Source organism: Oryx dammah, unplaced genomic scaffold (genome assembly GCF_014754425.2).
Source record: "Oryx dammah isolate SB20612 unplaced genomic scaffold, SCBI_Odam_1.1 HiC_scaffold_13, whole genome shotgun sequence".
In the NCBI taxonomy this organism is placed as follows: Eukaryota; Metazoa; Chordata; class Mammalia; order Artiodactyla; family Bovidae; genus Oryx; species Oryx dammah.
This window is the reverse complement of record NW_024070197.1, coordinates 40438697-40462391: the sequence shown is the minus strand read 5'-3', so window position 1 is coordinate 40462391 and position 23695 is coordinate 40438697. Positions and strand designations below refer to the sequence as shown.

Sequence of the window (23695 nt, the reverse complement as noted above, 5' to 3'; positions counted from 1 at the left end):
TACAGACAAACATTCTCTTTATTGAGCTACACATGAATTTTCCATTAGTCAGAGAAGTAGACTGGCAGTGTGTAAGATATCACAGAAACCTCACCGATTGGGAATAGAAAGGCTTAGAAAGACCCGTGGGCTTTTTTTTTCTTTTTTTTTCCTTTTTTTTTCCAAGTTTTTTTTTTTTTTTTTTTCTGCATTTTAAATTTTTTGTGTTTTGTCTTTTTGCCTCTTTATCTGAAATGGCTGTGACTGGTCTTCTTCAGCAAATATTGTCTTAAAAGTGAACCGTGAAGAGGTTTTGGGTTTGGATACTAGTCAAAGTAGAAATGACATTGGACTGATCATGAGAACTGTGGCTTTCATGTAAACATTACATTCCATCTTTTTTTTTTAAATTTTTTTTTTGTTTTTTTTTTCCATCTTGTGGTATTTAAAAATTTTTGTTTTTATCTGCAGCACAAACATCCCCACATGAGAAAGAGCGAACACAGGTCACTGAAACAAAGGAAAAGGTGGAGGGGTGTGCGCGCGCACACGCGCACGCACACGCGCGCACACACACATACACACACACACACGGAGCATCCATCTGAGAGACGGAGAAGCGAAAATGTCAGCAGGAAAAACCACAACCCGGTTCCCAAAGACTACGAAAGCTTATCTGGTGTGTAATACATAGTGCTCATCAGGACAAAAAGAAAACCAAAACCTAAAACAACTAAAAAAAAAAGATAAAGGGACTCTGTAGGAAGGGAATGAGGGGGAAACTGTTTTCTGTTGGGCTCTATTTATGTATATGTTCTGTATCCTTTGGGGGCAGCTACTGGCCAGTGAGAGCTGTGCTTTATCTGTACAAACCCCGAGTGAGCATGTGGTCTGAGTGGCTCGGGGCTGGGCAGGGGGTGTGCTGTGGGCATGGAGACTTCGTTGGGAAAGCAGGGCCTGAGCACACGCCGGGAACCAGCGCCCAGGGTGTGGACAGGTGGCACCTCTGCAGGTGGGGTGGGCGAGGCTGCCGGTGTGTATGTTTATTTCACAAAGGGCAAAAAAAAAAAGATGGATGAGATGGTGAGTTTTCCTTTATCCTTTTTTTTTTTTAACACTACAAAGCACATGAGAAATGTTCTTCCTTTCCTTTCAAATTCTAAATGTAAAGACTCAAACTAAAACTGGATTCTACAGCATTCTAGAGAAATACACAGCCGTCAGTCACTCTGGGTCGTAGGTTAGACAGGGGGCTTGATACAGAAAGGCTGTGTGTCTTACAAAGGCCAAAAGGTCATGCTACCAGGAGATCGTCAACAGCAAAGAGTCCGTGAAGCAGTCTGTAGAGAGAGAGACAAGGGGTCCAGTCGGACCATTTTCCTTGATTTAGAACACCAACCAACCAACCGACCGAAAAACCCTCCAGCGTGTTTAATGACGTGGGGTGGGGGCAGGATGGGGCAGCATTGCAGGGGCATCCAGAACCCAAGGGAAGCCTTGCCCAGGCCCCCCTGGGAGGCCTCACCCCAGGGACCCTGCCCCGGCCCTCTTGGGAGGGGAGCCTGAGGAGTGGCTTCAGCTCTGCAGGTGACCCTGTGCTGTGACGGCCCCTCCCCTCAGCTGCAGGTGGGAAGCAGACCAAGTCTCCCTTTTCTCTGACTCTTGCCTTGTTAACATGAATAAAGAAAACTCAGGAGACAGTGGATTGATCGGAGCAATGATTCTTCTAAATTCTTGAAGTTAACAACCTCTGCCACCCAAAAGAGAAGCATCCTTAAGTTTTCTCTTGTTGCAAAGTATGGGGCAGGGAGACATTTGGGGTGCTGGCCACTTTTTAAAAAAACAGTTTTGGAATTCACACAAGTGCAGGACAGAACCAAGAGCACACAGCCCGAGTGGGTGAAGCAGAGAAAAGGCTGGACTGAGGCCAGGGCTTTCCTCGCCTTCCTCCTGCTCGCAGAAATGGGTCTCAGAGTGAGAAAGCATGTGGTTGTTCTTAAAAGGACGGACTCCCAAATTAGGACTTGGATCGCAGTGCGTGTCTATGTGTGTGTATGCGCATAAGTGCACGCTCAGGTGCTGTCCCAGGAAATTGATGAGCAATGGAATGGTGGTCAGTTCTGTCTGAAGCTCTTTCTAGTACAGACTAAAAAAACTTTAATATATATTTGTCTATATATATAAGGTTTGTTATGCCTTTTTGGAATTTACCAACTTGCATTTGTTAGTGGGGGCGGGGCGGGGTGTGTGTGTATGTGTGCAAGCTTTTCTGTGAGTGCTGGAATCATTACCAAATAGGTTGCTATACAGGACAAGAGGTCAGTACAAGCCGCAGCCCCGGAGGTTGTTGGCAATGATGATGTCGGTGACGGCGTCGAATACCACCTGGATATTATTTGTGTCTGTGGCACAAGTCATGTGACAATAAATTTCCTTGTTGGGTGAGCGGTTTTTGCTTTCAAATTGTGCTTGGATGTAGGCGGCGGCATCTTCATAGGTGTTGGAGCCTGTAAGGAGACAGAGCAGGGGTTGGGGGTACGCCCTGGTGAGAGCGGGCTTGGGGGTGGGTGGGCTGGAGACTCAGCCGTGACCTTCTCCAGGAGGCTACCTGGGGCCCTCCTCCAAGGCAGAGTCACAGCTCACGTTCAAAACCACACACAGCTGCGCGATCACCTGGCTTTCCCAGGTCTTTCCCTCTGTTCACCCGCGGTCCCCCACGGGCCCTGGGCGGACAGTGGCCACAGGCTAGCCCTCCAGAGGAGCACACTGAGGCCGGCGGGTCTGCCCTTCACAGCGCTCAGCCCTGGTCCAAACCAGGCCTGCTGCTGCTCCTGCAGGTGTTTTGGGTGGGGTGGTGGCTCTGGGCGTGCGGGGCGCCATGCCTACACTTTCCTGAATGCTTCCTCCACTGGTAGGGCCGGGACTGTCTTTAAGCAGTCCCCATGCTTAAAGTGAGTGACCAGGACTGGGGGCATGGGTACCCTCCATCCCCAGGTGGGAAGTTTGAGGGGCTGGTGGCATTGTAATACTAACTGGGGCCCCACTGGCACCCCCAATTCCTTGGATGCTCCTTCGGTCCTGGCCGGGGTCTGGTGGGGGTATCTGGATGATGTAAGGACAGTTTGCCCATGAGTTGCAACCCAAGCCCCATATCTCTATTCTGTGGTTTTCTAACAACATTAAAAAAAAAAAAAAAATCATGGACCAACCCAGAACTGCCTAAAAGCTCGTCCAAGTATAGTTGCCCCATTTTCTTCAGTGCCCCTAGGAGCTGCCCAGCATGGAGATGATACAGTCTGCCGTTAAGGGTTGGCGGCTACACCTCCTCCACCCACCCCTACAGCTGCCCTAGTCTCCAGTGAGTCACGGGGGATCTGCGGCTTGGGCGCTGGAAAGTGTCTGCAGCCAGATAATTAAATGTGAGGGATCAGGGCTAAGGGGTGGAGACACCCCTGGGTGGGGGTCAGGGCGGAGACCAGCTCCGGACAGCCCACAGGGCAGAGAGCCTCAACTCCACCGCTGGCTGGCCACCAGTGAAGCATTAAGTTGGGGGCGGCTCAGGGACTAGACACAGTCCCAGGGAGGACCCACCAACGGCCCTCCCGTGGAGAGGGGGCCAGGACAGCACCCGTCGAGGTGAAGAGTGCCCAGGAGTGACTCTGAGGGTGCCCGTTCCTCCATTCTCAGCGTCCATCGAGTCCGTGCCCTTACACAGCCTGACGGTCCCTCAGAGCTCCCGAGACATCCCGACACCCACCGGCCCACCCCAACCCCTCCAGCTGGTTTCGTCCCCACAGGCCTAGGCACCCCCAGGGGCCACCTCATTGACCATTTGTCACCCGTCATGTTCCCCAAACTCAAGCTGGATCTCTCTGGAGATCCTGAAGCACTCAAGTGTTTCCCAGAGTCAGACCGACTTCACCTGGGCGTGTCCAGCGCCCCATGACCTGAATTGGGCTCCAGGGACACCAGGTCGCTGGGGACAAGGAAGAGCCCTCGGAGGTGGCACCGGCCTGAGAGGGCCTGCCGAGCCCCATCTAGTGACCACTTTTTGAGGACCCAAGCGGGTCCTGAAGATCCTTGCTGGGGCTGGGAGAGGTAGCTGCCAAGAGGGGATACGGCCTGGCTCATCCCACCCTGGCCCTGCCCCGTGCCCGCCTGGACTCACCCCACCCTGCAGAGGGCACCTCAAACACGGTCAGTCCCCCCATTTGTGGTATCCATCCTTTGGATGGTACTGAGGTGCTGATGGCAGGCGTGGGGCAGGCCTGGCAACTGGGTGCCATCCTCTCCATTCCTCCCTGTGCTCCCCCCAAGCAGTGGGGGTTCCTGCCTACTGTGGGGCCCTGAGGACACACACACAGATTAACCTGCCCCAGGTTGTGGTCTGGCTCCAGAGGGCTGCTTCAGCCTCCCTACAGCCTGGGAAGGGTGGGTAGCCGGCAGGTTCACACAGGGGAGACAGGCAGTGCTCAGAACAGGCCAGCGCACCCTCCTCCACACCCAAGGGTGAGGGCGGACTCTCCCCAGTAATGGCAGAGGTTGGCGGGGATTGAGGGGCAGCATCCACTGCTCCTGGAATCGGGCTGGATTTGAGGACCCATGTCACCCTGGGAGCTGAGCCTACGCCCTGGGGCTGTCAGGGAGAGAGGGCTCCCAACTGAGCCCCCCTGGGACACATCCTCCGGTGCCACCTGAGGAGCCTCTAGAAGCTTCCCAGTCCCCAGGGCAATAAAGGCTGGGCTCTGGCCTCCCATCAGTGCTGCTCCAGGCTTTAAGCAGCAGGTCAGAGCTGGGCCATCCTACACAGCCAGCCTCCGTCAGCCGCCAGAGACAGCCTTATCACGGGGGTGTGTGACACACTCCCCTGGAGCCAGCTGGGAAGGAAAAGCCCTCAAGAAGGCATGGAAGAGAGGCAAACAGGCAGGGTGGGAGGAGGCCTGCAGAGTCAGGGTGGTTTGACTGGGGAAAAGCCCAGGATGGAGGGAGAGCAGGAGAGGGTAGGTAGGTGAGACGCTGGTGGAGGTGGGGAGCAGGGCTGAGGCGGCCCGGGCCCCCTCATCAGGCACATGTGCACCCTTTCTAGTGCAGGAAAATGGGCTGTGGCCCAGCAGAGGCCCAGGGCAGGAGTTAAAGAGGGGTGCTGGGGAGATGGGAGGCCAGGACGAAAGCAGAGGGGGAATCTGGGGGGCGGTCCGGCCTCCCGATCCTGCCACGTCCCTCCGAGTCACCTGGTCACAACGTGCGTGCATTGTGAGCGTTCATTTCCCACTACGCCCAGGGTGGCACCCTCGCCTCTTCTAGCCCCTCCCCACCTGCCAGATGCCCGGGAGATGCGGGTCCCTGGCAGGCCCATGCGGCACCCACCTGTGTACTCGGGAAAGCAGATGGTCAGAGGTGACTTCTTGATCTTCTCCCCAAAGAGGTCTTTCTTGTTGAGGAAGAGGATGATGGAGGTATCGATGAAGAACTTGTTGTTGCAGATGGAGTCGAAGAGCATGAGAGACTCATGCATGCGGTTCTGCAGCCCCAGGCGGGGAGGGGAGAGAGCCAGACAGACAGCGAGAGGGACAGACAGGGAGACAGGGAAAGAGAAGACGACAGTTAGGCAGGAAAGGGAGGATCGGGGCTACCTGGAAGCTCAGGAGGGGCTGCTGGGCCCCAACGGCTCCTTGGAAGGCGGACAGGTAGAACGTCCCACACAGCACGGCGCTTCTTGTGTCCAGTGTTCAGAGCAACCCACACTCCCGTCTCGGGGCCGGTGGCAGAGACAGGACTGGGAACCAACCAGGGCGCCCTGGGAGAGGCTGAGGACAGGGAGACTAACCCTCCTCTCTGCAGAGTCCAAAGCCACGAGAGGGTCTCCCTGCGTCTGTGTGCACGTGTGTGTGGCCCCCAGGTGGGTCTGTGCACGTGCATGTGTGTGTGTTGAGGGGATTGCTGGACAGGAGCGTGAGATCTGTGCTCTGGCCTTCCGGTCCACACCTTTCCTGCTGGGCCTAACTTGTGGGTGGGGGTGTCCTCCGGGAGTGGAGAGGGGCTCTAGCCCCCTCCTGTGGTCTGAGGGGAGAAGTCATGCCAGGCTCCTGCCAGCATCCTCCGGGGACTGGGGAAACGCTACTGCACAGGCTGCCTGCAGGCCTGCCTGGGGGATGGCCGCACTCCCTTGGGCTAGGTCAAACTCAACCACAGGTCAGGTCACGAGAGCTGAAAGCCGTGCAGAACTGCTTTGCACGCAGGAGTTTGTTTAGCAAATGAACCAAAAGGATGTGCACTCCCAATCAAGCAGGACCCTGGGGACAGCCTTCTGCCCTTGGCAAGGACGGCCTTATTCTAACCAGAATAAGAATAAGCAGAGCAGTGGTGTGGGCATCTCTGGGCATTATCCCCAGAGATAGACAAGCAGGCAGTGGAGCTGAGTGGGCTGCTTGAATGTGAAGTGACCACCACCTGTCACCGAGTCCCACTCTGCCAGCTCTTCCCTGCCTCGTGTCATTTAACCCCATTAATCCTTAGGGGACACAGAGGTGACAGGGCTGGAACTGGGAAGGACAGAGACGTGCCCCCGACTCTGGGCCAGACCACAGCTTCTGCAACAGTGGGTCTCTCCGGCCAGCGTGAGTAGCCTGTGGGCGCCAGAATAAATGGTCAGAATAAACGGCCGGCCCCGCAAGTCTTTGTTCATCTCTTGCATGGCTGGGTTGTTAAACCCGGTGACCTAGAAGAGGCATTGGCACCAAACCCTTGTTCTTACAGCCAAAGCCAGTTGGTGGAGACGGTGGTCTCAGGTCTCAGCTGCCCCTCAGGGGCCCCTAGACAATGGTTTTACTGCAGCCTCTGGGACCTGCCGCACAAATCCAGCAGACTCCTATGGTCTTACTATCCTCCTGGCCTCAACCAGTCCATTTCATTCTCAATCTCCCACCCAGTTTCTGCTGGTCGGTCACTGCATAGTCACCCTCGAGTAGAGAAAACGCATGACACTTCCGCCTGGTGCCATTTCAGTGGAGCCTGTTCAGAAGGGGGCAGGCAGAGGTTTCCTAGGAGGTCAAGCAGACGCTGCTCGGGGACAGGGCTGGGAACACCCAGGGTCCCCGGACCACCAGGGAAGCAGAGCCAAGGATTCCACAGGAAATGCCTCCCCACCACACAGCACACCTCGGCCTACAGCTGCTCAACCACAAGCTGGAAGCCCATGGCCAGAGGCAAGGCCCCACCTCGCTGCCCAACTAGCTCAATTCGAGCTATAGACATGGGGGGGGCATGTTGGGGACACATGCCGAGGGCATTCCCAGGACCAGAAGAGGCCCCCAGGGAGACCTGAGCTGAGAGTAGGGACTCTGACCATATGGCACATGGGCTGGGCTGGGCTGAAAGGTCTGGAGGCCGCCAAGTGTTGGCCCAAAGGAACGACTCAGGCCAGCTGCCCGGCTTCAAGTCCCACTCTGCTAAGGCTCGGCCCCTCCCCGCCCCGGGGCTGCAGGCGGGTGCTCTTCCCACTCACACCAGCGGGGTCTGTGTGCAACCGTCTGTGGGGCTGCAGGAATGACCAGCACAGGCTCCTGCTCACAGAGAGCGCACAGTCTAGTCACGGAGAGAAAATGCACACCCTTGAAGAGGTCCCGGTTCCGAGCGAGCGGCACAGAGCAGGAGAGGGGCCTGCAGGCAGTGAGGCTCCCTGGTCAGACCTGGGGGCTGAGCCTGGATGGAGGGAGATGCAGGGATGGTGGTGGGGAGGGGAGGCGCCGGCACTGAGACCCCCTCCTCACCCCGCAGGCCTCACCGCTCATCACTCTGAACCCACTGCCAAGGAACCAAGAGCCCAGCCTGTCCGTACATACTTGCCCAGAGAACACGGACGCCAGAACACGTTCAGAAGAGATGTCAACATCTGAGAGCAGAGAAGGAAGCCAGGGGTCACAGCCAGGCGACAGCACCCACCCCAGCTCAGCGTCACCTTCCTGTCTCTCCCACTCGCCAGCAGAGTATGGCCAGTGGCTGGCGCCAAGCCCTCTGGACGGACAGGGCAGCCTCTGCCCTCACCACACCCCCTCGCACCTGGAATCCCCCTACCCTGGTGCACTGTGCCCTCTGCCGGGTGGCCCGCAGTCCAGCCCCAGGACACGCACCATGCGGGGGGGTGCCCGGCAGAAGCAACTTGGGCACTGATACAACACACCACACTCACACTAGAAAAAGCTGGCACTTTTTATTAATGGTAGGTGACTAATAAATACATTACGTCAGCCAATAAATTATTACAATGACTAGAGATTTATTAAACCAATGAGTCACTCTTCTTACAAAATTACAGTTAATATGGGGTGGGTGGTGGTGGGGCTGGGAGGTGGGACCACTGTACCTAAGACAGGAGGTTTGCTAAGGAAGGAAGGGGGTGTCCAGGCCCACCTCTGCCGGGCACAGGATGGGAGGACGCAGGGGGACCGAGGCAGAGGAGACAGGGAGGTGAAAGGCCTGGCTGCTCGGGGAGGCGGCAGGCATGGGGGTGCAGGGGTGTGGGGGGCAATGAGGAGAGGACAGGCCATAGGAGAGCGGGGCCTGTGAGCCGCTGGCTCTGCAGGGAACGGGCTGCGCATTCAGGCTGGTGGTCTGGGTGCACAGGGTCTGGGTGGGCTCTCTCTGCTTCTGCCCGGGCCAGGCCCTCCCACCTGTTGGGGTGGGGTCTGCCTGGAGCCCCCAGGGGAAGGCCTTACTTTGTTCCTGGCCCAGAGGACTGAGACTCGCCTTTCTGGGGGTGAGGGTGGAGTCGGGGGCAGCAGCTCACAGACCCTGTTCCTGATCTGGCTGTCCTATTTGGTTTCATTGCCATGGGCAGCTGGACCCTTCTCTCTGTAGGCCTGTGGGTTGACGTCAGGAGGACTCTCTGGGGGGTGCTGGCCTCTGGCACCCCAGGTTGAATCTCTGTTGGCCCTGGAGCTGGAGCCTCGGGTCTCAGTTCCTGAGAACTGCCAGGCTGTGCCTGAAGGCATCCAGAAGGCTCAGGGAAGGGCAGGGGCCACCCGAGGAGGCTTCGTGTGCCCTACCTTGCAGAGAGGGGGCAAAACACTGCCTGGTCTGGAGAAAAGGCCGGGGCCTGGACTGCAGTGGATTTACTCACCAAGAGGCATGTGCTTGGCCTGCCCTGGGTCAGGTCAGAGAAGAGGGAGGGGCCAGGAGAGACGTGGGCCAGGGTGGAGAATCGGCAGGATCACGCACCAGGCAGAAACTGTCCCAGGGCAGGGAGGGGTGAAGTCTCCCCTTGCAGGACTCACCCCAGCAGAAGGGAAGGGCCTAGGCGAGCTGATGCCTGGGTCCTCCCCGCTGGGGGTTTACGGACAGCCTTGTTGTGAGGGCTCCAGGTAGGGAGGGCACTTGTGGAGTCACAGAGGACCGCCATGGGGGCAGGGTGCCTCCAGTTTCTGGGGCGTGGAGCTGGATATGGTGGTGGGGGGGTGGTCGCTGGGCGCTGGGAGGCCCAGATACTGGGGTATCCCGGCACCAGATACCAGGGTGGTCGTCTGCCCGAGCTGTGCCTCCTACCCCCATGTGGCCATGGGCCCCCAGGCTCTGCTGCGGCCAGAGAACACAGGGGACCAGGGCGCTAGGCCTCTATGCTCCGTGGAAGGAGGCCCCAGAACCGTACTGTCCGAGCTGTTGGCGAGAGGCCCCAAGCCGTGCTGTCTGCTCAGGGCTGGGGCAGCCCCTGCCCCTCCTCAGGGAGGGGGCTCCACTGGCCCCACTGAGGCCGTTCGCGGGCCTCAGGCACTGCCCCTCCAGTGAGGCCAGAGCGCCTTGGGGCCTCTCCCTGCTCTCGGTGGGAAGGCCAAGCGCCCGCTCTTTCCGGGGCAATTGGCGCAGGACACAGACGCTGCCCACGGGCATCCAGGTGGCAGGCGCAGCCTTCAAGGGCTCGGCGTGGGCGCCCCTCCCAGAATCAGGTTCCCTTTGGCCTGATGACTAGAGGCCCTCAGAGGGCTGAAGCATGGCCTCTGGGGAGCCACACATGGGGCCACCTGGTCTGGTCACTCATAACACCGCCCCCAGCACCCCTACACCCACGACGGAGCCAAAACTCGTCTGTCACCTCAGTTGCTCCTCTGCAGGGTGGAGCCGCCTGTGACGATGCGGATGGGAGATGCAGTGGACAGGAGGGAATTTCACCCCAGACACCTGCTCCGTGGGGGCCGTGACTAGACAGCCAGGGACGCCTGGGCAGGCCCGGGTCAGAGGGCAGGAACAGCACAAGAAGCTGAGCAGGGCAGAGACAGAACAGGCCACCCAGGGGACAGAGGGGCGGGAAGGCCCCAGGCTCCCTGCTCCCAGCCTTCTAATGCTGCAGGCAGGGTGGGCTGCGGTCCGGGGACCTCCCACCTGCCTGCTGTCCAGGAGAGCTGGTGACCGCCAGAGATGGGGCCTGTCAGCTGCTTTTGAGCCTGGGGTCATAGGGCAGACTGAGGGGCACCGTTGGTCATACCCAGAGTGGTGGTGCCCAGAACTAACAGCAACGTCTTAAGCACTGGGCAAGATGGCCTGGGCTGCCCACAGGGGACATGGAGGCATTTGGCTCCAGGGGCCTGATCTCTGCCATGACCCAGCACCTGGTACAAGGCACAGCACACAGCAAGGCAGACAAGACTGAAACGGACCTGGGCTGGCAGGATGGCTCCTGTGGCCTGGATGCTTGGCGAGTGCCCATGAGACCAGGGGCAGAAGTGGAGAGCCAGGTGGGGGATGGGGCTCAGCCACCCCTGAGGGCATTTGGCACTAGGGCAGGTGCCCTGGCTCTCCCATGCACCACCCAGAGCTCTGCCTGTGGGAAACAAGAAACCCAGGGCTCCTGGCTGCAGGACAGTCGGGGGCTGCGCTGGGAGTTCAGGGGTGCTGCCTGACCCGGGACCGAGCAGAGCCCAGTGTGGGGGCTGGAGGAGCAGAGGGCCTGAGGAGGGAGGAGCTGGAGCCCCCTCGAGGGGTAGCCTCTCTCTTCCCCTGGGCACATATGTCTCCCTAGGCAAAGCCATCATTCAAGGGGCAGAGCCACCACCCAAGCACATGGAGTGTCTGCCAGGCTGTGGGTTGGCAGCATCAGCCAGCGAGGGGCACCCGGGAGAGAGGGGGTGGTGTGTTCACCATCCCAGGCCAGCCAGGCCCTGAGTCACCAGGAGGAGTCACCCCATCCTTTTCTGCTCAGGTATCTCAGAAGCAAAGCTCCTCCAAGGGGTCTGAGGACTCTTGGTCCAGAGGAGGGGACTGGGTGTGTGTGCGGGGGCCAGGCTGCGCCCCTCACAGGGCACTCAAGTGTGGTGGGCCTGTCCACATGCCTTCCTCTGGCCCCTGAGCTGGCAGGACCCCAAAGGCTGCAAACAGACTCTATTTCTTCACCAAGACAGGAGGAGGCTGGGACATTGGCTACAGGGGCGGTGTCCACACCTCTCCTGGGCCTCCTCCACCCCAGGATCTCCAGTCCCCAGGCCCCCTGGGATCCCGGCATGTTTGCACTGGATTCACCCTGAATTCAAGACAAAAAAGCACATCCGCTCACACTCCAGAATGGCCGCCTGAGACCTGGCTGAGGGCAGAAGTAGAGGAGCCACCCTGGGGCCTGCAAAGGCAGGGTGTGAGGCCCCCATGGCAGTCTGGGCCTCCCCTCCCCACGGCTTTCCCCCACCAACCTCTGTCCAGGCACCGCGGGACTCGACCCTTCCCACCACCCCCCAGACACCTCTGCAAGAAGTCAGTCTCAGAAGCATTTGCAGACCTATGAGAGTCGGGGGTGGGGGTTCCCCAGGAGGGTACTGGGGAGCCCAGAGAAGGAAGGGCTGGCTCCAGGGGGTGGAGATCGAAGGGGAGGAGGAAGGGAGGCAGTGGCCGAGGCCTGAGCACCCCCAGACCCACACACAGCTGGTGGCCTGGTCCCACCCTGGCTTTTTGGTGACGGAGCTGCCCTCGACCAGAGAGACCCCAAGAAAGCTGAGCAGTGGCTCCCACCGCCCCCACCCCTGCACAGCCTCAGACGACAGGAGGAGACCCCAAGACTTCAAGCATGAATCACCGCACATAGAGCACACACCCACTCCGGCGGCCTTGACCCCACAGCCCTCTCCCCCAGGGAAAAGACCCGGCGACGAAGCAGAGGCCGGCGAGTCACCCGTCGCAGCAGGTGTGGGCACTCGGCGTCCCGACCAGCCCCGTTACCACATGTTCTGGCGTCTGGGGCCAGGGTGGCCGTGGAGGGCGCTTCCTGTCCACCCCCCCGGTGCCAGCCGCTGGCGCTTCCTTGTCGAGGGCAGAAAGTGGGCTGGGAGGTGGTGGAGCATGGGCTCCAGGGTGGGCTGGGGCAGCAGGGCGGCAGGGGGCTGGGCAGCGAGGCCGGGGCTCAGTAGAGGCCACAGCCCCGAAGGTTTTTGGCGATGATGACGTCCGTCACGGCATCAAAGACAAACTGGATGTTGTTGGTGTCGGTGGCACAGGTGACGTGGGTGTAGATCTCCTTGTGGGCGGACTTGTTCTTGCTCTCATACTGGGCCTGGATATAAGCCACGGCTTCTGTGAAGGAGTTGGGGCCTGCGGGAAAGACCAGGTCAGGAGCTGGTGAGGCGAGGCCCCCTCCTGGGTGCCAGTCAGGCCACAGGCCAGGGAGTGGACACCGGGGGCCCCTTAGTGACTCCCTTGCAGGAGGAACCTAACGACAGCTCAGCGCAATCAACAGTGGGTTATGAAATCAAGTCCGCAGCTCATGTCCAGTTTTAAAACATGAAGGAAGCGAGAGCACAGACCTCACTGGGCCTCACCGGCATTAAGGGTGGGGTGCTGTTTCACAGAACTCCTGTTTCAACTGTTGTAGATGCACCTACAGGTTCCTGACACAAACATGCTTCCTCCTGGGGGTCCTGCCCAAAGAAGCCTGAACCAGTGCTCATAGGGGACCAGAAGTCTGCCAGCCCCTGCAGGCTGTCCTCTGCCAGCGGCCACTCCTCGGAGCAGACGGGTATGCCCCCGCCCTTGACCGCTGCTGGGCAAGCCGGGTGGACACTCAGCAGCGCCCGCGAGCTGCCTTGGCCTCTTTCCTCTCGTCCCCTCCTGCCTCCTTCTCAAGTCTACCTTCCAGGGATGAACGGTCTGGCCCCCTGACTTGATGCCACACTGCTCTGTGGGGTTTCAGGACAGCAGCTGCTGTTCAGGGAGGAACAGAAGGGACTCCTGGCTTTGCCTGAAGCCTCCACAGGCCCAGGCAGGGTCGCCAGACCTGACGAGGGAGGGAGGGAAGGGGCTGGGTTTGGAGCCGCAGTGCAAACCAGAAACCTGGGAGGGGCATACCTGTGGAGATGGGGGGTACCTAGCCCCTCGGCACAGGGGCACAGACCACCCGGTCTGGCCTGGAGGGACTACTAGACCACAGCTCTTTCCTAAATCTGGGCTGGAGGTGAGGGAGAGGGTCCCTGGGACCTTGTCAGCACCAAACTGGCCTTGGTGACTCACTCCCCTAGGGTGGGATGCTCGGACCCTCCACAATTCATATGTGACTAAACAGAGGGCGACTGGTGTGTGCACAGGGTGCTGAGCCCGGCCCACCTCTGGCTGTGTGCTGCTGGGGTCTGGCCCAGGGGCCGTCAGCCTAATCTCGAGGAAGGGGAGAGACAGTGAGCTGCACCACTTGCCCAGCTCTGAGCCGTGGCCCCCACACCCACTCCTGGGGAATTCGGGTTCAGCCTGGAGGCTCCCCTATACCAAGCTGGGACTCTGATTCCCCTTGTGCTCTCTAGGCTGGGGGCTGGGCAGGCTGGAGATGCCCACTTCTGCTTCCACTTGTCTCTCTGACCAGGCCCTGGCCATCCTGCAGAGCCAATGGGCCAGTGGGCTACTCCAGCCACGCTGCTGCTCCACGGGGGCCTGGTCAGGCTGCCCACCTACCCGAGCCGGGTGACCCTGCCACAACCGTGACAAAGGCGGCCTCCGTCGGCCACAGCGTCCTCTGCAGGGAGGTGTGAGCAGGACCGTTCATGAGGCTGTCGCATCCAGCAGGCTTTTTGACTCATAACTACCCATGTGGGGTGCTCTCAGGGTACTTTTCAGTTGTCATCACGGTCACAAAAGTGTGTTCGGTGAGCACTTACTACGCGCCCACTGCCATGCTAATCAGCTCATTCCTGCTCACTTTGTCCTCCTGGCAACTCTGGGAGGAAGGGATGGATAATCACGGTGATTACCCATCTCACAGATGTGGAAACTGAGGCTCTGAGAGGCTGTATAACCTGCCGTGAGTGGCACAGTTGGGGCAGAAACCCTGGGCTGTCTGGCTCAAAGCTCCATCTTCACCCCAGCATGATCTTGGTGTTACCACTGTACTGACACGCTCTACATACAGACGACTGAGCTGAGGTCCAGAGGCTGCCAGGGTCAAGGGCTTGTAAGTGGCCAAGCCAGGATTCCAGCCCTGCTTCCTCTGACTCGGAAGCCCAGCTGGCTGCCTCGGGCCTCTTGCCACAGCACGTTACAGGGAGGCAGGGGCCCTGCCTCCGGCGCTGTGCTGGACCCTCTGGGGCAGAGCCCGGTGTGTCTGCAGTGCCTGGTGAAGGGGCACTGAGAGGCCCCTGCAGTCCCTGTGGGAAGCGGCCATCTCTACCTGTGTACTCCGGAAAGCAGATGGTGAGCGGAGACTTCTTGATCTTCTCTTCGAATATGTCCTTCTTGTTAAGAAATAGGATGATGGACGTGTCCGTGAACCATTTGTTGTTGCAAATGCTGTCGAAGAGCTTCAGTGACTCGTGCATGCGGTTCTGCAACAGAGTGGAAGAGAGGCGAGTGAGGCCCGCGCGGCGCCCGGGGCCCGGGCCCACCGCGGCCAGTGACACAGCGGGACAAGCGAAGGGACGGTCTGCCAACACGGCTGAACGCACCACCAGGGACAGAGACGCAAGGACCCACAAGGACAAGGACCTGGTCCCTGCTGCATTCGACACGCGGGTGGGGTGGGGGCGGAGCAGGGAGCAGGGCAGGGTGGGGGAACACTGCCCCTTCCCCAGAGAGGGCTGACCTGGGCGGGAGCAGTGAGGTCGCCGGAGTGACTCCAGCCCACCATGGAGGGGACATGCACCATGCATATGGGGGCAGGGCCCCGCCACCCTCCACATGCCCACGGGGGACCGCGGGGCATGCAGACGGCTCTACAGGGGCTCGCACTCGGCTCCACCAGCGGGGGCGGGAGGATGCACGCATTCAGCTGGGAAACATTAACCGAGGACTGAGGGATCCTCGCATTAATCCAGAGTTGGAAGCAGACACCAGGGGGACAGCGTCGGGGGAGTGCTCTTGCTGTGGCCTTGGTCTGGTTGAGGACCGGGTGGGTTGCCTGGGCCGTGGCTGGGCTGGGGGCAGCTCTGTGTAAGCTGCTTATCGAGACTGTGTACCCAGTAGAGGGGCCAGAAGAACCCCAAGATGAAAGCCAGCAAAACAGATTAAAACAGAGAGGAAGATAAAAAAAAAACCCAGAAAACATGAGAAGGAAAGAGAGGGAAAAAAAACCCAAAAAACTCCAAATTAGTTCAACAAGTCTCAGGCCAGGAAGTCAAAGCCGATTCGTCTGGAGGGCCTCCAGGGCAGGCTCCAGAGACCACGGCTGCCCCGGGGCTGTGGACTGTGTGGCTGGAGATGGAAGGCGAGGTGGGGCGCACCAGCCTAGGCTGGCCAGTGAGGAGGGTGGGACGCGGGAGTAGGGGCAGGCTTCACAGCAAAGTCACCCGGCGGTGCCCTGGGAACCTGCTGCTTTCAACTCTTAGCTGACGGTCTCAGCTGGAAGGAGGCGCTTCATACCTGCCCGACTTGCAGCATCTCTCAGAATCTGCTCATGGTTTTGGCCTTGGTTTGGCAAGTTAAGGCCCTGCAGGCGGCGGTGACGGTGCTGCTGCTGAGAAGTTGTGGCAAGTGAGGCCCAGGGCCGCAGGGGTCTGGGCTGTGGCAGGCAGGGTAGCCAGCCGGTGGGCGGGCAGCCACCAGCCCCATGGCTCCTGGCCAAGCTCCAGGAGCCCCCAGACACCTTTTTCTCAGGCAGCCCCAATTCTCGCCTCCCACCTCCTCCAGCCTGGGAGGGCGGGGCAGGGCTGACCAGAGAGGAAGGTGGACGACCAAGGATGGGTCAGCGGCTGGAGCTCTTCTCCCGGGGGCAGCACGTGCGAGTCCCACCACTTGGTCTCAAGTGGTGCTCCTGGGCAGAGTTGTGTCGCAGCTGCCGTCTGCTATGTGAAGGGTCCCGAGCGAGCGCGGGCACTCTTACAGCCCCCAGCCCCAGGGGTCCTCAGAGCCGTCAGAGGCTGCTCGCCATGGGCTCCACTTTACAGAGGAGCAGGTGGAGCGGCTGCCACGTTCCCACGGTGCCAGCAGTGGCGCTAGACCCTGGGCTATGTCCTCCAGGCCCTGGACACACAGGCAGGGCACTATTCTCACTGGCACCATGGCAAGGAGCTGCCTCTGCAGGCTCTTGTCGAGTGGTGATGCCAACGCCCGAGCTCTGGAGAGGCTGCCGCTCTCTCCCGGGTGGAAAGGAACCCAGGAAGAGCCCATTTGCAACCCCACATGCTGTGGCTTCCTGTCCTCGGACCCAGCCTTTGTGAAGGGCAGGGAAACAGGGGAGAAGGAGCCGAGGGAGAGGATGGAAGAGAGACAGTGAGAGTAGGAAGGCGAGGAGGAAGGTGCTCCAGAATGGGCCCTGCTCCAGAGCGAGAGCTGGTGAGGAGCTGGCACAGGGCTGGCAGGCCGGCAGACCGGAAAGGCTGTCTGAGCGTGAGGCCCAGCACCTGCTGGGTTCACTTGAGACTTGCGGGCCACAGAGCTTGGGACCCTGTGGCTGCCAGACCCGCTCTGACATCCTCTGTTCTGCCCATGCTCCGGAGGCCAGTGTGCGCCCCTTCCTGAGAGGGACTTGGGGCTTGGGAGTGAGCCGGACGGGTCTCCAGGAAGAGGCCTGGGGCCCTCGACACTCCACTGCTTGGTTTTCTTTCAAACTCACAGCAGGATCAGCTTCCTGCACCAGCCCTGCCTCCCACTCCCAGAAACAGCAAGGAGAAGAGGTGAACCAAATGGAGCTCAGACCACACAGTGGCCCGGTGGACTGTGAACAGTGGGTCCAGAAGCAGGGTCAACAGTGGATCAGTGAGAGATGGGCTGGGGTGGTCTCTGTGCGCGGTGCCTTATGGGGGCAGCAGGAGCTGACCTGGGCTTCGGGATAGTCAGTAGGTCCAGGTCTGGGGGTCTTAGACACCACAGCTCCTGAGGCCACTTGAACAGTGCCAGCGTTAGAAAGAGCTGCACAGCTGGGGTCCCAGAGCCTCGCCCCGGAACACAGCAGGGTTTGTGGGGTTCTGCTGATGCCCCGCTCAGAAGTGTTCCAGGGACCGAAGGAGAAAAGGCAAGGGGGACAGGTCAGCATGCGGCGCGAGTCCTGATGGCCCACCCGGCCAGTGGCTCTGGCCCCATCTAACCACAGCACCGTCACTGCATAACCCCGACCTCTCAGAACGGCGGCGCCTCTTCCCGTACCACCACACCCCAAAGCCCAGCAGACCTCAGTAGCAGCCCCATGGGACCAGCAGGCAGGTCCGACGACGAGACAGACCCGGAAAGAAGACAGCCTTGCTCAAGGCCCACCGTGACAAGCCCAGTCCCAAAACCTCAGCGCCAGGGGTCTGTGCCTGCCTGCATCACACACAGGAGCTAACGATCGCCAAGGATGTGACCCCACGGCCCAGAAGCCCCACCTCAGCAGTTGCTTGTCTCCTGAGACCCCACCAGGCCCACCTCTCTGTGGGCAGCTCAGTGGGACCTCGGCTCAGGACAACCCCCAGGGACGACACAACCACCAGCCCAGGGCTGCTAAGCCAGAGACGGTTCCAAGTCCTTGAAGATTCTCACCCCACTGCCCACACCCCACCAGGCGGGTATGATGGTTACACCCCTAAGATAGAGAGGGTGCTCCCTGAATCCAGCAGCAAACCAAGGCCAGGCCCAGAGAAAGGCAGTACCCCCTGCAGAGAGGGCCCCCCTCTGAAGTTCCCCCCAGCCTGGCAGTTCTCCAAGGCCCCAGACTGAAGACGCAGAGACGGAAGGTGGGAACCCGGGCTGGCGCCCTCCAGGGGAGGGGCCTGTGCCCCCCACCCTCCTGTGCCCCGCACCCTGTCACTCACCATGAGTCCTGGCCCACGGCCCAACCCTCTGCCAGCCCTGTCTACTGCTCAGGGAGGGCTGTCGGGGCTAAGAACTGCTATTTCTGTCTTACATACATTCTTGCTTGACTGCACCCTGATTTCATTTAGGATTTGCTTAACTTGGTTCTGGCTTGATGGCCTCTGCGACTCTGCTGTGTTTACTGAAGAGGCCCTTGCTGCCTGCGCCCCAGGATCTGCACACAGCCTCTGGCAGGGGGCCCAAGGCTGCCTTCACTGCATTGGCATCATGAGGCATCTGGCTGAAGTCAGGAGAGAGGTGGGAACAACCTAGCCAAGGACGGACCCCCCACCCCCGCAGCCGGCTCCGCCCGAGAGCCACCGTGGGCCACCGAGGCCGGGCGGGCTGGGGCCACTCACCGTGGTCTCGTCTTCGTGGAGCACCTGGTCATAGCCGCTGAGCGCGACGCAGAAGATGATGGCCGTGACGTCCTCGAAGCAGTGAATCCACTTCTTGCGCTCAGACCGCTGGCCCCCGACGTCAAACAGCCTACCGGGAAGACAGGAGAGCTGGGGGTGGGGGTAGGGAGACCCCAGCAGGTGTGGGGACACTGGTCGAGCTGAGGGGTCGGGGAGGAAGTCTGCTGCGCACACAGCAAGCCTCCCAAGGAGCCTCGCCTCAGGCTGAGGACTGAGCATGGCACCCTCGGGGCGGGGTGGCCATCACTGCTCTGCTCCGGGACTGGGTGGTGCCCCACACAGCGACGCCAAGACCCGCCCCTGCATCTCAGCGCTGTTGCTAAGGGATGACCTTGGCTGGACGTGCCTTCACGAGCCTCCAGCTTTCTGAGCATGTCTGTTCACGTCTGTGGTCCGTGGAAACCCCAGAGCAGCCTGGGAGGCACAGAGGAAGGCGGGCAGGGACCTGCAGCTCCCACATGGGGGCACAGTGAAGCAGCAAAGGGTTGAGTGCAGGGTGCTGGTGGGAATTGGGGTGAGACCAACGTCTGTCTGTCAACGTCTGTCTCTCTGCTCTGTGCCTGCCCTCCCTCACCCCTTCTCAGCATTATCCCCCAGGGCATGAGAGCTGTCAGGGGAGATGGTGGCAGAGGGCCTTTGGTCCTGGAAGTGCGAGGTCAACCTCACATCTAATGCCCTGAGTGAAGATCCCAGGCCTGAAGCACAGCTGCTGGGGTGGGCTGGGCCCTGACCCACTGATAGAGGAGAGCAACTGCAGGCCGGAGCCCACAGCGGGCCTGGAGCAAGGACATAGGTCCGGTCCTCATCCCGTCACCACCTCCCTTGGACCCTGCTTCTCCATCTGAAATACTGGGCCCTGGTGATGGTCTCTGAGGCCCCTCCACAGCACATACTCTCAGCTGCTGCAGGCTGGGTGCCCCCAGCCCAGCTCCACACCCTCTGCCCTGAGCGGTGAGTGGGAGAGACTGAGGGACTAGGGCACAGGGGCATCTCATGGGGCTGCCTGGCCCATCCCTGCCTTCCTCGGGTTCATGGGAGGCCTCAGGCAGCCTCACAGGGATGGAGACAGAACCCCAGCCCTTTGTCTGGGTGGGAGCAGGCGGGGGCTGGGCCTCAGGCTGGGCAGGGCCAGGCAGCGGCCTCACTCGAGTCTACTGGTCTACTGTCCTGGCCATCCTGGCCTCTCCTCCTGCTCCACCTGACTCCCAGAAACCACACCCAGGAGGCAGCTGGAGGCAGCTAGGGGCACCCAGGCCTCAGGGCATGCAAGCTGCCCCAGGTGGTGTTATGACGCCCTGGCAAGGCCTACGGTGCTCAGACCCTGGGCCTGAGCTATGTTCTGTGCTCGGGAACAGACTTGCTCCTCCAGGCCTTAGTTTCCCCTATATACCTGGAGAGGGTGGGCCAGCTGATCTCTAAGCCCTTTCTAGTTCTGAGATGACATGGGTCCTTGGGTCACACAAAACATGTCGCTTAGGTTCGCCCGCCCTTATCCCCCACGCCTCCACGCCTTCAAAGACCACCTGGGTGACCCACCATCCTCCTTGTCAGAAGTCAGGCAGGGACAGGACTCTCCTCCTTTGTCCGCTTGAATCCTCCCTGTTCCTCAGAGCCCCTCTCCAGGATGCTTCTTCTAGGAAGCCTCCCTGCTCACCAGCCCCCGACCTTGGTGGCAAAGAGGGGCACACACAGGTCCCTTCTTACATCCAACTGCTTGTCCCAACTTGAGAGCTCCCTGAGACAGGAATGCTCCAGATGAGCTGAGGCTGGGAGGCAGGGGTCACCCATGTCTTAGCACCCTCTCCAGGGATAGGGAGTCTCCCTGGGCCTCACCTGAAGTGGAGGTTCTTGAACGTGAAGTGGGTTTCTACGATGCCGGTGGTTTTGACCCTGGTTCGGAGGATGTCCTGCTCGGTGGGCTGGTAGTCGGCGGCCCCGATCCGGTCCAGGCTGTCCAGGTAGCTGGGGACGGCAGCACACGGGGACAGTGGACCAGGTGTGGGCACTGCCCTCCCAGAGCGCCAGCCCCAACCCAAGCCAGGGAGGGACGGCATCACCCGTCCAGGGCCAGGCGTGGGGCAGAGCTGAGGAAGAGACGCTCACATCCCAGCCTCAGGCGCTCAGAGCCTCTAACTCAGACCAAGGGCTTCGCGCACAGTTCCAGGCTCGCTCAGACAAGGTCAGACTTTTCAATGAGACTAACATGTTTATGGGTTTTCAGGTGGTGCTAGTGGTAAAGAACCTGCCTGCCAATGCGGGAGATGTAAGAGACTCGCGTTTGTTCCTTGGGTCGGGAAGATCCCCTGGAGGAGGGCATGGCAACCCATCCTAGTATTCTTGCCTGGAGAATCCCATAGAAGCCTGCTGGGCTACAGTCCATAGGCTCCCAAAGAGTTGGACACGAATGAAGCAACCTAGCGTGCACACACGTTTCTAACGCTGTCATTTTTTCATCTTAAAATAACGATGGGCTAAAGTTAGGTTCTAGTCTTTCTGTGCATTATCATGTTCCACCCTTAATTTCTTAAGGTAAATGTATTATTTCCCAGAATAGAAAACTCAGGTTTTCTAATGAAGGTGAGTGCCTGGCCCAGCCCTGAGTCAGGGTTTTGGATCCCACCTCCTAACGGTACCCTGCAGTGCTTCCCAGAGGCCCTCTGCGCCTCTGCCCACCTCTCACACTCCTCAGGTTTACCAGGGGGCTGCCGCATCTTCCCATCTGATGCTCCTGGGAGGGAGGCCCAGAATCCACACAGACAAGCAGGGGCGGGGCCTCGCTGGTACCTTAGGCATCATGGCCCCTGCCATGCCATCACTTGCCCTGGAGACAGACCCGGCCTGTGTATTTGGTCCTCCAAGGCCACACGCTGGGAAGGCTTTAGGGGTTGGTATGGGTTAAGGTTTGAACCCTAAGTCAGGTTGGGATCCAGGAAACTAGGAAGGAGGGAGCTCGCTCAGACTGGCAGGAAGATTCAGTGACCCACAGGGCCAGCTGGGCTACCCATTCCTGTGCAGGGAGAGTCACATGCAGCCCACAGGGAGCAACCTTGAGGGTCTGAGTCATGGCGTGATGTGGGAGTCCCAGGCTGTGCACAGAGGGGCCAAGCTTCATCAGCACCCACTCTAGACCCGCTGGCGGGGTGGGGCTGGGAAGGGCAGATGCCTCCACTAAGGAGGGTGTCCACTGGTAAGCCAACAATCCAAGCTGCCTCAAATCCTTATGAGAATTCTCCCTAGGTAAACACAGCCAATGTTGGTCCCAGGTTCAGGGAAGGTGAGCTTGAAGCCACACTCCTAGAAAGGGGATGACACTGCTGGGGGGGTCAAGGCTGGGTCTGCCCGCCTGTAGAGCCAGTGCTCTTAAACAGGCCTCCAGGCCTCGTCTCCGCCGTGAAAGGAGGGAGGCTGAGATGGCAGAGCAGACCTGAAAGCCCTGGCTGCCGTGGAGCCTCCTCGCCAGGCCCATGGGAATGTGGGCGGCCTCCAACCTCAGCCTGAAGCAGGTCCTCCTAACCTCTCTGTACGTGCCCCTCCTCTGCCCACACTGCCTTTGCCCAGAAGCGGTGCTGGTTTCAGGAGCCTCCTCCTGTCGTCCCCAGCTGGAGACCTGGGCTGGGAGCCTCTGGTCTTGGCCCTGTCCTAGCTGAGGAACCCTCCTTTAGGCAGACAGCCTGGCCCTCCATCTCTCTGGCTGAGCCTCATGCAGGGAGGCGGCCACGGGAGGGTAGAGGGTGCGCTCAGGGGACTGCCTGCCCACTGTCCTGGGTGCTGTGGGGCACAGGCCCCACCTCCGGGAGCCTCTGTTCCTGGGTGTGTGTGCATGAGGCAATTAGCAGAGCAGTAAGCTGTACAACATGTCAGGAGGTGGTAAGTGTCAAGAGGGAAGGCTCAGACTATCATAGGGGGAGGCTGGCTGGGGGCCGCTGTTTGGTATCAGGTGGCTGGTGAAGGCTCGTGGAGCAGGACAACATTCGAGAGGAGACGGAGGGCAGTGAGGGGATGAGCCTCTTGGTCTGGCAGAAGAACGGGTGGGCGCAGAGTCCACGCCCACCGTGGAGGAGGAGCCGGGCCTGCAGGCTCTGGACAGGAGTCGGGGAGAGGCTGTACACGGGGCAGGGCAGGGCAGGCAGTGAACACTGAGGCTGGAGGGGGTGACGGAGGTGATGGCACAGCACACAGGCCCTGAGTTCAGTGTGAGCATCTGGGCTTTCACTCTGGAGGGCTCTGAATGGAAGGGTGCTTTGCAGGCACACCTCCAGTGGGGACCTGGGCCTGGGGAAAAATGATCCACACCATGGAACTAACTACCTTTTACAGCCCTGGCTGGCAGGTGCTGGGGTTTCTGGGCTTCCAGGACCTGTCCTGGAGCCATCGTTCAGAGGGGAGAGAGAGTGCCGGCTGTGTTCAAAGACCCACGACAGAGAGAGACCTAGGCTGGATGGCGTCCCCTCACCCTGAGCCCTGGAGCCTCCCAGGAACGTGAGAGGCCGGCCGGGCGGCAACTGGGCTCCGGGCCTTGGGGAGCGACTCACATTGTCTAGAGTGTAAGAGTGTGTGTGTGTGTGTGAGGTGTGTGTGTGGTGTGTATGTCTAGGGTGTGAGAGTGTGTATGTGTGAGTGAGGGGTGTGTGTGTGTGAGGTGTGTATGTCTCGGGTGTGAGTGTGTGTGTGTGTGTGTGTGTGGTGTGTATGTCTAGGATGTGTGTGTGTGTGAGGTGTGTGTGTGTGAGGTGTGTGTGAGGTGTCTGTGTGTGAGGTGTATGTGCATGTGTGTGAGGGTGTGTGTGTGAGGTATATGTGAATATGTGTGAGGTGTGTGTGACAGTGTGTGGTATCTAGGTCGGGTGTGAGTGTCTGTGTGTGAGGTGAGTATGAGAGTGTGTGGTGTCTTTGTCTATGGTGTGAGAATTTGTGTGTGTGTGAGGTGTGTGTGTGAGGTATGTATGAGGTGTATGTGAGAATGTGTGTGTGTGTGAGGTGTATGTGAGAATGTGTGTGTGTGTGAGGTATATGTGAGAATGTGTGTGTGTGTGAGGTATATGTGAGAATGTGTGTGTGTGTGAGGTATATGTGAGAATGTGTGT

The 23695-nt window shown here is 59.7% G+C and overlaps 1 protein-coding gene across 4 annotated transcripts in view; it reads right to left on the bottom strand.

Moving 5' to 3' along the window:
• GNAO1 (G protein subunit alpha o1) overlaps positions 1 to 23695 on the bottom strand; it is a 182876-nt gene continuing 159181 nt past the window's right edge. The window contains exons 5-9 of one of the 4 annotated variants that reach the window (XM_040254026.1): positions 20445 to 20573; positions 18552 to 18681; positions 5347 to 5500; positions 2271 to 2486; positions 1 to 1319 (exon numbers count right to left, since the gene is read on the bottom strand). In XM_040254026.1, the coding sequence (XP_040109960.1) occupies positions 2299 to 2486; positions 5347 to 5500; positions 18552 to 18681; positions 20445 to 20573 (601 nt within the window). In that variant the 3' untranslated portion in view covers positions 1 to 1319; positions 2271 to 2298. Of the gene's footprint in view, positions 2487 to 5346; positions 5501 to 8163; positions 12541 to 14599; positions 14754 to 18551; positions 18682 to 20444; positions 20574 to 23695 lie in introns of those variants that run through there. The other 3 variants (XM_040254024.1, XM_040254028.1, XM_040254027.1) reach the window with 3 other exon arrangements.